Raw genomic sequence first — 11156 nt, 5'->3', positions numbered from 1 at the left:
TGCAAGACATAGAGGACATGCTCTGTTCTAGCACCAGCATGTTCCCAAAGGAGGCCTCAAGTGACTTGAGGAACAGCAGTGGCCCCCAGAAGCAAACAGACAAGGTTGTGCCTGTGACAGGTGGAAGAAAGTGGTTTCCAGCCAAGGTTTCTATACCCAGCCCAACTGTCACCCCATAGGCAAAATAATGAGTTTTTGTTTGTTTTTTTGCTATACAACGTGTGCACTCACCACAAAGACAGAAAGAGATGGAGCAACAGAAGGTGTGAAATCACCCCCCAGGGGAGATGGCCACGTTGCAATCCCTTCTCCTCCAATCTCTTCTCGGGATCTTGGGCACACACATGTGCCCAGTGTGAGTTTGAGCCACCAGGTCCAGGACTTGAACCATTGTTGACTACATGGGAGTCCACCGACATGGCCATTATGCCAACTGCTCGTCCCACAAGGATACTCTTGACATGTGTGATGCCTACATGCTGCTTCATGGAGCTACTGGGGACATGTTCCACTGCAGAGACAGCACAGGTGAGAGTGAGAGTTGGCAAATGGGCCTGGGGTCTGACAGAGGGCTGGGGAGTGACCCCCAGAGGTTGTGGAAGGAGAGATCTGGAGGACACTGCACCTATGTGGCAGTCAGCCATCCAAATTAGAGCGACAGAAGTGGCACCTGTGGGGTGGCCAAGGACCTTTGTGTGGCACCTGAGTGGACGGGGCAAAGCCTAGGAAGTTAGAACAGCTCCCCAATTCCACCAGGTGCTGATTTGGGGGGACTGGGCATCCCTGAAGTCACAAGGTCCCTGCCGAACTGCTGGCCCCAGGGAGACTTCTGCAGTTGGAAGAGTGATGCCACCTTGACCCTGAGGGTCTGTGGCCAACATACCAATGAGCCAGTCATAGTTTGTCCAAATGAAAAAGAACATGGCTTGAGGACGTGGACAGAAGGGAGGGGCAGTACACAGTCTGGCTGAGGTAGCGTTGGTCAGGGGAGGCCTCCTGGTGGTTTCCAGGGTGCAGAAGCAGGCTGCCCACTAGCCTGGCTCCTGGTGTCTGTCATCTGGACCCCCACAGATATGTGCTTCATACTCTACATACGCAACCCTTCTCACATCCAGTCGTCTAACGCCAATTGCTCACTGTGGTTGTCTGAGCCCAGTCTAAGGACACAGGTGCGATTCCTGTAGCGACAGCACACGCAGAAGATGGCCAGGGTGAGCAGAACTCAGAGCCAACAGTGGCAAGTGGGCAGGGAGCCTTCTCTAATCTCTGGCTGTCCCAGAGACACATGCCTGTCCCAGGTCATGGCAAACCCATGCAACCCCCCTCATTGATCCTGTCAGATTTACTCTAACATCGGTACAGAAAACCCAAGGCCAGTAACAGGCTAATCTGGGGGGGGAGTCAGGAACTTGCACAACCAGGTCTAAAGACTGCCTAAACCCGCACCAGTAAGATGCGGAGGCAGTGCCAGCCCTGGCGGAGGGCGCTGGGATGGAGAAGGAGGCTTGGAGACAGACCTTGGGCTGGCTGGTTCTCCAGGAAACCTGAATTCTGAGGTGGGCAGGACTGGGGGTCCCTGGGTGTGTGTGGCTCAGCCCAGAGGCCAGAGGCTCTTTTGTGGAGGTTCCAAGGCTCAGAGTGCACCCAGCCAACATCCCAGCCACAAACTGGAAGAAATTCTGGGCTTGGAGAACCAACTACAGGCTCCCCCACCGAGTGAGGACCCTGTGTCTACAAAAGAACACAGTAGAGAGCAAGGGCAGACCCAGGAGGGGTACAACGAAGGGGCTTTAGAGAGAGAGCTGGCCCTGTGGTAGAGGGTAGGCCCTGCACAGGGAGTCAGAGCCCATGTGGCCAACTGTGGTTCAAATTCCAGTCCAGTGGCTTGAAAAAAACACTGGGTAGGGACCAGCAGTTAGCGTAATGGCTATGTCGCTGGACTCCCATGTAGTCAACCAGGTTCAAGTCCCGGACCCAGTGGCTTAAACTCACACCAGGCGCGTGTGTGCATGCATGCCCAAGATCCCGAGAGGAGAATGGAGGAGAAGGGATTGCGGCGTGGCCATCCCCCCGGAGGGGGGGCTGTGATTTCTCACTTTCTGTCTCTCTGTCTCTTTCTGGTGAGTGCACGCGCCCTATAGCAAAAACCTCTCAAAAAAGAAAGAAGAAAAACACTGGGTGCATGTGTGTGTGCTCCAGACTGCAGCAGGGTGGAGGGATGGAGGGAGAAGGACCAGGTGTGACCATGCCCCCCTCTCCAGGAAACGCGTGTGATCCCTGGCATTAGAAAGAAAAAGGTAGATCAGAAGGTAAGATCAGGGCCGCCAATGGCCAGGTTAGGGTGTTGGATCCCCGCGGTCTACTACGTGGTTTGAGTCCTGGACCTTGTAGCTTGAGAACCATGCCAGATGGATATGTGAGTGTGTGTGCCTAAAACCCCAAGAGGGGCTGGAGGAGGGCTGTCTCCCCCTCTCACTGCTGTCTATCCCCAGCGGCCTGGGGACCGCTAGAGGGTGAGGCTTCTTGCGGGAGGCGGCGGCTGGGGCTTGGGAGTGAGGAGGGATAACCCCCACACCGGGAGTGGCAGTCGGCCAAGGTGGACAGTCCCCACTGCCCTTGACCCCTCGCACTCTGGCTCCTCTGGCCCTCCTTCCAGAGCCTTTGCTCTTCCTACTGGCCGCGGGAAGCGGCCACACCCTCCCCCACTGCGTGCCACCTTCAAATGACCTCTCCTGTCCCCCTGCCCTGAGCTCCGGGGCAACAATGGCCACTAGCCTCGGCCTCCCAGATTCCCGGGACCCGGCTTCTCCTTGGAGGGCTGCCCCGCTCCTGGACAACCTCCTCTCGGGCTGGGGTCGACCCTGCAGCAGGGGCATTCGTTCGGCTCTTCCTCTCCCAGAGCAGCTCAGCCGCGGCCCGCTCGCAGGGTCCTTGCTCGAACCACAAGGTCCCGCCCCACACCAGCCAGCCCCAGCCCAGGTCGGCCTGCGAGCCCTCCCGCCCTCGCACTCTGCGCGACGCCCACGCCCCTGCGCCGCTCCGGGCACCAGGGCGACCAGAGTCCCACCTGCGCGTCGCACGAGGCAGGTGCCACCCGGGCGTGCGGTCCGCCCCGCCCCTGGCGTGGCCTGCCCCGCCCCGCGCGCGCACTGGGCATGCCCAGAGCTGCGAGCACACGCCCGCTGGCTGGTGTCCGCCGAGGACTCTGCCCCGCGTCGGCCCTGGGCCCTAGGCCTTCTTCCGCGCGCCGCCATGGAGCGCATCGAGGGGGTGGCTGTGGGCCGCTGCGCAGCCTCGCCCTACCTGCGACCGTTTACGCTGCCACAGCTCCGCCCTCGTGTCACGCCCCTCGCCACAGGGCCCGCCTCGCATGCCGCTCCTCCCCACTCACCGCCCGGGCTCCTGGAGCGCAGCCCGCCTGCGCCCGCCTAGTGGCGGGTTCCCGAGAGGGTGAGCCCCACTGCGGGCTCTGTGTCTGGGGGACCGCACATCCTCCCAGTCTAGGAAGCTGGGCTGGGCCTGCCGTTTTCTGCCCGTCCCTTCTGCAGTGAGAGTCCTTGGCTGCCCTGGGGTCAGAGAAAACTTCACGGAGGTGGTGGCCCCTGTGCCAGGGCTGGGTGGAAGGGGCGCAGCTCCCAGGCCGAGGGAGGGAGTGGAAAGGGACCCCGGAGAGCTTCAGACAGCCTCTCCAGGTGAGCTTCCTGCCAGGGGTCTCACAGGCAGGGCTCCTCCTGCGTCAGGAGGTCGTTGCTGGGTGAATGAGTCCCTGGCGCCTCCCTCCTCCTCATCCAGTTGGTCCCTGAGCCCTGGCTGGGCCTCCTGGGCACTGCTTCATGGCCCTGCCCAGTCCGGGCCCCTAGCTCTCTGTCTCCTGCTGGAGGCCTTGGAGTGTCCACAGGAGCCTTCCAGCCACACCTGGCATGGCCGCTCCTTGGGCCTCCCAGGAAGTCCTGCTTGCCCGTCCTGGGCCTGGTACACCTGCACCTCCTGTCACATCCAGGCCTTTGAGAGCCCCTGCCCCTCACCACCCGTTGGCCCTGAGGACAGCCATTCTGTCCCAGGATGCCACCCAGCTGGGAACGCAGGTCTAGGGGAGCCCCTGGGTTGGGGAGCAGAGGCTAGGGCCATGGAGGCCGCTGTCCTCCCCTATCTGTGGTGGGGCAGGGCGCTGGCCAACTTGGCGCCTGCTCGTCAGCAGCAGTGGTGCAGCGTTGCCCGCGTGGCAGTGCTCTCCTGCTCGCCGGCAGGCGCTCCAGCCCCTGCAGCCTTGGCAGGCAGCCCGCCAGCGCCACCCACCGCAGAGCTCCTCACCCGCCCTGGTGCCATGGCTGAGGGGTGGTGTGGCTCTGCTGGTGGGTGCCAGTGACCGGAGCTAAGCTGGTGCAGGCTGCACGCAGGCCAGGGCCGTGTTCCCGCAGGGCGCCAGGGCCGTCGGGCTGGCGGTACGTGCCACCGAGGACCATCTGCAGCCCTTGGGCCTTGCCTCATCAGGCAGGGGAGGCCTGGCGGAGGGGATGGGGCCATGTTCACTCCTGTCCCATGGGTCTCCCAGGCCCCGTTCTGGGCCTTCCTGCTCCTGGCCGGTGTGCACGAGGGTCTGACAGACTTTCTGACCTGGAGCTGAGAGGGTCCCTGAGAGTCGCGCAGGTGGCACGTCCCTGAGGGGGCAGTCTGGCAGCCGGGCAGAGCAAGCAGGTGGCTGACGCCTGGGTGCTCCCTGGGCCCGTCCTGGTGGGTGGATGTCAGGCAGGCCTGGGCTCGCCCTGTGGGCGGTGCCTCAGCGGCCTCCTGGACAGCCTGACCCGCCGGACATGGGGCCTTCCCACTCTTGGAAGCCAAGGTTGCTGTGGCCCTCCCGCGACTCTGCCTCCAGTCGGTCTGAGCGTGGGCCCTTGCGCCTCTGCCTGTGAAGTCCAGTGCCTCACATCTGCCACCTCTGCCAGGATGCTCTCCTAGTGGCTCAGCGTCCTCCCCCGCAGCCCAGCCACTCCGAGCTTGGCGCCCAGACACGTCTGTACACAGCTGGCTGGCCTCGCGGCTCTGTCCTAGGCTGGCCGAGGTCTCAGGGCTGACATGGCAGCTGAGTGGCAGACGGCACGAGCTTGCTGGTGGTGGGCACCCCGGGCTCCAGACCCAGTCTGCAGGATGGGAGCCCTTCCCCTGCCGGCCAGCTGCCCCAGCCCCCTGCTTGCACCCAGAGCCCACTAGCACTGGCCATGGTCGCCCCTGCAGGCCCAGCCGAGGCTGCTGCTGTGCCGTGCATCTCCCATCCCGAGTGCTGCCTGGGGCCCTGAGAGCCCGGAGTGGGGGAGCGGGATGCAGAGGGCACTGCGGACCAGCGGGACCAAGGGCATGTGTGAGATAGCCATGCCAGAAGCTCCACGGGCGGGCCCCTGCCCAGTGTCTGGGCTCACGGCCAGCCCTGTGTGACCTGCCCCCCATCCCCAGCCGCCCCCTGTCCCCGCCCGGTGAGGACCTGAGCCCACACTGTGTGAGTCCCTCTCCACGCACCCGTGAGGGTCAGCATCCCTCCCGCGTTCCCCATGGCACTTCCCACACTTGGTGACAGTGTGCACCCCTTCGCAGCCCCTTGTGCGCAGCCTGTATTGGTGGGGCTCAGCCGTGCCTGCCCCCCCTCCTGGTTTCCCACCTCAGCCTCTGGAGCACCTGGCTGTCCCAACCTCAGCCAAGAGTCAGCCTCCCTGCAGCCAGTGTGGTGGGTCTGCCTGGCCCCTGGGCTCCCTGAGCAGCTCCCCCGGGCCACCAGTCCCTCCGCCCCTCCTGATCACTGCCTCGTGTCTTTCAGAATGGCACCCAGAAATCGTGGGATTTCATGAAGACGCATGACAGGTAAGGGTACCCTGGCCTGGCCACTGGGAGTGCTGGACCTGTGCCACAGGGCCACCGTTACCCGAGGGTGGCCCGGCCTGCCCTGGGAATGGCCCACCCTGCCCAGGGGACGGCCCACCCTGCCTACCTTTCTGCTCCCCTCGCGGCCTACAAACCACCCCGCCCTGCCTCTGCTTTCTTACCCCTGAGGGCTCAGCCTGGAGCTGGGTCAGCTCCTGATCTGGGCTGTTGGGCCGTGGGGCTACTCACCTGCTCTGGTGCCATGGCTGGGTGCAGCTGGCCAGCAGTCCTGAATGGTGCCCAGCATGTCCCCCCGGGGTCATCCTGTCCTGCCAGCTGCAGCAGAGGCCCCAGCTCGCAGCTGCCTGTGGCCCTCACAGGCACCACCCTGCTGGGCATTGGTCTTTCCATCCAGGCAAGGGGCCCGGCTCTCCTGGGCTGCAGGGGACAGGCGGATGGGTGCCGGGGCCCGGGCGAGGGGAGCTGCCCTGTGCTGAGCCCTGGCCACCTGCTGCCCGCGCAGTGTGACCGTCCTCATGTTTGACTCCTCTCGGAGAAGCTTGGTGCTGGTGAAGCAGTTCCGGCCAGGTGAGCCAGTGGGGTGGGGGGGTCAGTGGCTCCACCTGCTGGCCCCTCTGGTCCCAGGGGTCTGAGCACAGATGTGGGGAGGTGCTTGAGGGAACCTGAACCCTGCAAGCAGGTCTGGCCCAGGTGGGCCACGTGGAGCTGGCCTCTGTGAGCGTGACTGAGGCCCGCCCTCCCCCAACCAGCTGTGTATGCGAGAGAGATGGAACGCCGCTTCCCGGGTTGCCTGGCAGCTGCGGGCGAGGGCGGGCCCCAGGAGCTGCAGCCGGCACTGCCCGGCTCGGCTGGAGTGACGTTCGAGCTGTGTGCCGGCCTCATCGACCAGCCTGGGCTGTCACTGGAGGAGGTGGCCTGCAAGGAAGCCTGGGAAGAGTGCGGCTACCGCCTGGTCCCCTCTGATCTGCGCCACGTCTCCACGTACAGGTGAGGGTGGGCCCATGGGCCAAGGCCGGGCCGGGCCGGGGCGTCCTGCCGGCAGCGAGGTGGTCCGGCGTGGGACTGAGGGCCGTGCCTGAGTGTGTAAACAGGACAGATCCCTCCTTGTTTGGGCAGGGCTGGAGGGAGCACGCCTCAGACCCTGAGCCGGCCCGGAACCTGGGCTGTCGGGGCTCACTCTGGGGCAGGTCGGCCCAGCGTGCGGGGCCAGGCTCCGGTGGCAGCTGCTGCTGACAGATGCTCCGACTTCCTGTGGGATTAAGCAGCGGCACTGCGGGTGGGTGACTCACAGCTCTCTTCTCAGGCTGGCTCAGGGTGAGGGGAAGCCCGAGTCCCAGCCAGGAGGGAGTCTGGCGTCAGGACCTGCCCTGCCAGAGTCCAGTGTTCACGCCCACTCGCCCCGACACCCACCAGCTGGGGTATTGTGGTAAAGCTGGCCCTGCCCTGGGACACTGACGGGGCCCTGACCCAGCCGAGCTTGGGGGAAGGAGGAGGGTCGCAGTGGCTCTCCCCACCCAGCCTTCTCCAGAGCCCACTCCACAGGGAGTCCGCCACCTCTCAGCCCCTACACGCACAGCCCATGTGAGTTGGGCCTGGGACCTCCTACCTCAGCAGCCCCAATGGCCACCTGGCTGTCTCCTGGCTGTGGAGCAGGCTGTAGGCTGAGGTGGGGTTTCCACACCGGAGGGCCGGTCTCCATGTGACAGCTGGCCTCCCTCATGTGGCAAGCAATGCCCACTGTGTCCTGGACCTCGACTGGGGGCTGGGGTCCAAGGGTCCCCTGACCTTAGGGGTTTCGCCAGAAGCTGGGGCAGTGGGGCAGGGGGGTGTGGAAGGCAGGTGGGAGGGTCAGGTTGATTAAGAAGAAGTCACCCTCAGGGGACCAGCAGTTAGTGTAATGGTTATGTCACTGGACTCCCATGTAGTCGACTGCGGTTCGCGTCCTGGACCCGGTGGCTTAAAACTCACGCCGGGCGCGTGTGTGTGCGTGCCCAAGGTCCTGAGAGGAGAATGGAGGAGAAGGGATTGTGGGGTAGCCATTCCCCTCTGGGGGGTGATTTCTCGCTTTCTATCTCTCTGTCTGTGTCACCCTCGGCAGAGGCTGGGCAAGAGGGCACAGGCTCGGGGCCAGTGCACAAGCAGCCCAGCTATGCTGCTCCCGCAGGCAGGGCCTCTGGGCTGTGCCCCGGTTCGGAAGGTGCTGGGAGCCAAGGAAGGTTCTGGGCAGTGAGCAGCCTGCTCGGAGCTGCATTGTGGAGAGAGGTGTGTGGCTGTGGGGACGTAGGCCTGGAAGCAGAGTAGGCAGAGGTCACAGCAGCTGTCTGGGGCCTGATGGTGCTGGACTGACAGCTGTGGCAGGGCCGTGTCTCCCTGGCCCCTGAGGTAAGCCAGGCCACACCCCTGCCAGGTCCCCGTGATAAGCCCGGGGACCACGGCTTGGGTTAGAGCAGTGGTAAAGGGGGGCCAGCATGGGGTCAGGACTGCGGTGGAAGGCTGGCCGTCTGCTGGGCGGGCCTCCTGGTCCTCCCGGGCTGCTCGTGGAAAGGGCTGGAAGCCCAGTCCACTGCTGGCTTTACTGAAGGCACAGATTGAGCTGCTGCCGGAGGTGGGTCATTGGGAAGCGTCCCCAGAGAGCAGGACTGGGTGGGTTCCGGGTGGGGACAGAGCCCTCAGCTCCGCGCTGCTGCATCGGAGACACCCTGACGGCGGCCTCGTACTGGCCCTCGACTGCCCCTCCTGGATGGTCCAGGTCTCCTTCACCCCTGGACCTCTCCTAGGTACTTCTCAGTACCCTTTCGGACCCCGAGGCCCACTCCTGGGCTACCCTTCCTGCCTGGGGCCTGCCGGTCCTCATGACCTGCAGTCACTACCCTGCTTTCTACCGTGCACGCCGGGCCTCCTTCCTCTGCCAGAGTGCCTGTCCCCTCCTGGCTGCAGGCAGCCCCCTCTGGCCACTACCCACCCAACAAGGGAACTCTCTCGCCTCTCCTAGCACCAGTGGGCCTGGGCCTGGGGACCTTATGGCAACCCCCACTGCCAGACTGTGTGCCCCATTCCATGCCTGGCCACCTCGCAGCACGCCATCCTGCCTGTACTTCCCTCCCACAAGGGTCTGCGGCTCAGCCCTGCTCCCATCAGCCTGGAGCCCCTGGGCGTGGTCGGGCTCCGGCACAGACCTCAGCAGACTGGCAGTGCTGGGTCTGCCCGGGTGGAGGCTCTGGCCAGGGCCTAGCAGGAGTGGAGGGAAGTGGCCCGCAGCAAGTTTCTGCCATGCTGTGAGCACTGGGATGCCGTGGCCTCGCCCCACGGCCTGGCCCCCATCTGTAGCCCCGGTGTCTGCATGCAGGGCACAAGGTCTCACCCGGCCAGGCTGTCTGCCAGACCTGCCCTCTCTGGGGTGACCTCAGCTCCTGCTGTGTGACCTAGGGCCTGCATTCCTGATGGCTGTGGGCTGAGCCAACCGCAGCTCCTTGCCTTGCTTCCAGTCCTTGCTGCATGTCCCCATGGCCAGAGCTTGGTCTTCAGGGCCAGCGGGACAGTGTCTCCCCAGCATAATTTCTGACCTAAAGCACCTCTTGGCCACTCCCCCTCTTGATGGACGCTAGTCCCTGGGTGGTATCCTTAATCACATGTGCACCCCAACACATAGCCTAATCATGGGGAGGGATCCCCCAGTGTGTCCCCAGCTCCAGGGAGTTGCACAGCGTTCCAGAGTCCTGCCTGCCAGGGCCGAGGGCGGGCTGGGGGCCAAGGAGGGCCCGCGGAGGCTCAGCAGGCCCTGTCTCCACCCCTAGGTCCGGAGTGGGACTGACTGGCTCCATGCAGACCATGTTCTACGCAGAGGTGACAGACGCCCAGCGGAGCGGCCCCGGGGGCGGCCTGGCTGAGGAGGGTGAGCTCATTGAGGTGGTCCACCTGCCCCTGGGTGCTGCCCAGGCCTTTGCAGACAACCCAGACGTCCCCAAGACACTTGGCGTTATCTTCGGTATCTCTTGGTTCCTCAACCAGGTGGCCCCTGGTCTGGGTCTGGTGAGCCCCAGACCCACACTGCAGACCCAATAAAGGCACTGCGGCCCTGATCTCTGTTCACTGGGGGCCAACTTGGAGAGGACGGGGGAGGGCCGGCAGTGGCGTGTCTCCTCGAGGTGGGCCTGTGGGGCAGCAGCTGTCAGAGCCCCTTGGCTGTGCCAGAAGCCTAAGGACTAGCCGGAGGTGAGGTGCCCAGGATGCTGCCCTGCAGGCAGTGGGGATGGGGACGCCCGACTGACCAGGAGCTTTGCAACAGCCTGACTCCCCGCCCTGTGCCCCAGCGTCCCTTTGCACTGGGCCCTGCGTCAGCCTGATGGAGTCCTAACGTGGGCCGAGACAGGGCATGGTGCCTCGGCTCTGCTCAGCTGTGCAGGAGCTGCCCAGGGGGTGCAGGCAGAAGTGGAGCCCTGGGCTTCTGGAGCTGCGGGGCTCCTCCCCACGTACCCAAGCAACTGCCGCCAGGCCAGAGCGAAAGGGCACTGTCCCCACGGGAGACGGCAGCAGGGAGGACCTGAGCGCAGCTCAGATGCCCTCCTGCACCCAGCACCCCGGCTGACCCAGGCAGCCAGGTGCTGTGTGTGTAGGGGCACCCAGGCCCCTCTGCGCATGCTGGTTGGGTCCCCAGAGGGTGCTCAGAGCACAGTGCCCACAGCCCAGAGTGGGCCTGGCACTTGAGGCCTTCCTGGGGAGGGGCCCACCCGGGCAGCACCACCTGTTTGCAAATGCTACCTGCTGCCCAGGTGGGTGCCTAGCCAGGCCCAGACGCACTGCAGGGAGGGGACTGGAGTAGTGCAGCATGACGGGGTGGGGGCAGGGCTAGGCTGGGCTGCTTGGGGTCCTGACCAGCCTGAGCTCACCTCTCTGCTGTCTAGGAGGTAGCCCTGGCAGGATGTCCCCAGGACAGGAGCGCTACCCAGCCAGCCTTCAGCCCTCCCACACCACTCGACTCACCTGCAGCCTGTCCAGTTCCCGCCACCAGTGTACCCCTGGCCCCTGGACTGCCCCCCCTCCCCGGTGCTGCCAGTTACCAGTGGCTCTGCTGGTCCCAGAGCCCCCTGGGGAGGGTGCCGGGCTCTGGTGGGTAGGTGGGGGCAGGGTGCCTAAGGGTGAGGTCCAGCCCCTCGCTCTGGCGTGTGGCTGATGGGGCAGGTCAGCAGTACCACTGCAGAGGTAATGGAGCTGGCATCGATTTCCTGGCACGGGGGGGGGGCGGCAACCGGAAACTACCCACCCCGCCCCATCAATTTAGACTTTAT

General features: G+C 64.6%; 1 protein-coding gene across 3 annotated transcripts; it reads left to right on the top strand.

Moving 5' to 3' along the window:
- The first annotated feature begins 400 nt into the window (after positions 1 to 400).
- On the top strand, positions 401 to 9950 carry NUDT14 (nudix hydrolase 14). 3 transcript variants are annotated; one of them, XM_006160081.3, is made up of 6 exons: positions 3143 to 3326; positions 4689 to 4695; positions 5807 to 5850; positions 6374 to 6438; positions 6621 to 6858; positions 9666 to 9950. In XM_006160081.3, exons 1-6 carry the CDS (start codon positions 3253 to 3255, stop codon positions 9931 to 9933), a joined length of 696 nt encoding a protein of 231 aa, XP_006160143.1. In that variant the 5' UTR covers positions 3143 to 3252; the 3' UTR covers positions 9934 to 9950. The 3 variants fall into 3 exon arrangements, with proteins under 3 accessions (XP_014447725.1, XP_014447727.1, XP_006160143.1); XM_014592239.1 differs by lacking the exons at positions 3143 to 3326; positions 4689 to 4695 and adding an exon at positions 401 to 528; XM_014592241.1 differs by lacking the exons at positions 3143 to 3326; positions 4689 to 4695 and adding an exon at positions 401 to 528 and having other exon boundaries at positions 6266 to 6438.
- Positions 9951 to 11156: the final 1206 nt, after the last annotated feature.

This window comes from Tupaia chinensis, unplaced genomic scaffold (genome assembly GCF_000334495.1).
Source record: "Tupaia chinensis unplaced genomic scaffold, TupChi_1.0 Scaffold000671_2, whole genome shotgun sequence".
NCBI classification, from domain to species: domain Eukaryota; kingdom Metazoa; phylum Chordata; class Mammalia; order Scandentia; family Tupaiidae; genus Tupaia; species Tupaia belangeri.
This window is presented reverse-complemented; position numbering and strand designations above follow the sequence as displayed.

Coding starts and splice junctions, on each gene's coding strand:
- NUDT14 (XM_014592239.1), top strand. CDS start 418: ATGGCCATTATGCCAACTGCTCGTCCCACAAGGATACTCTTGACATGT. Junction 6,439..6,620: donor GGTGAAGCAGTTCCGGCCAG/GTGAGCCAGTGG, acceptor TCCCCCAACCAG/CTGTGTATGCGAGAGAGATG. Junction 6,859..9,665: donor CGCCACGTCTCCACGTACAG/GTGAGGGTGGGC, acceptor CTCCACCCCTAG/GTCCGGAGTGGGACTGACTG.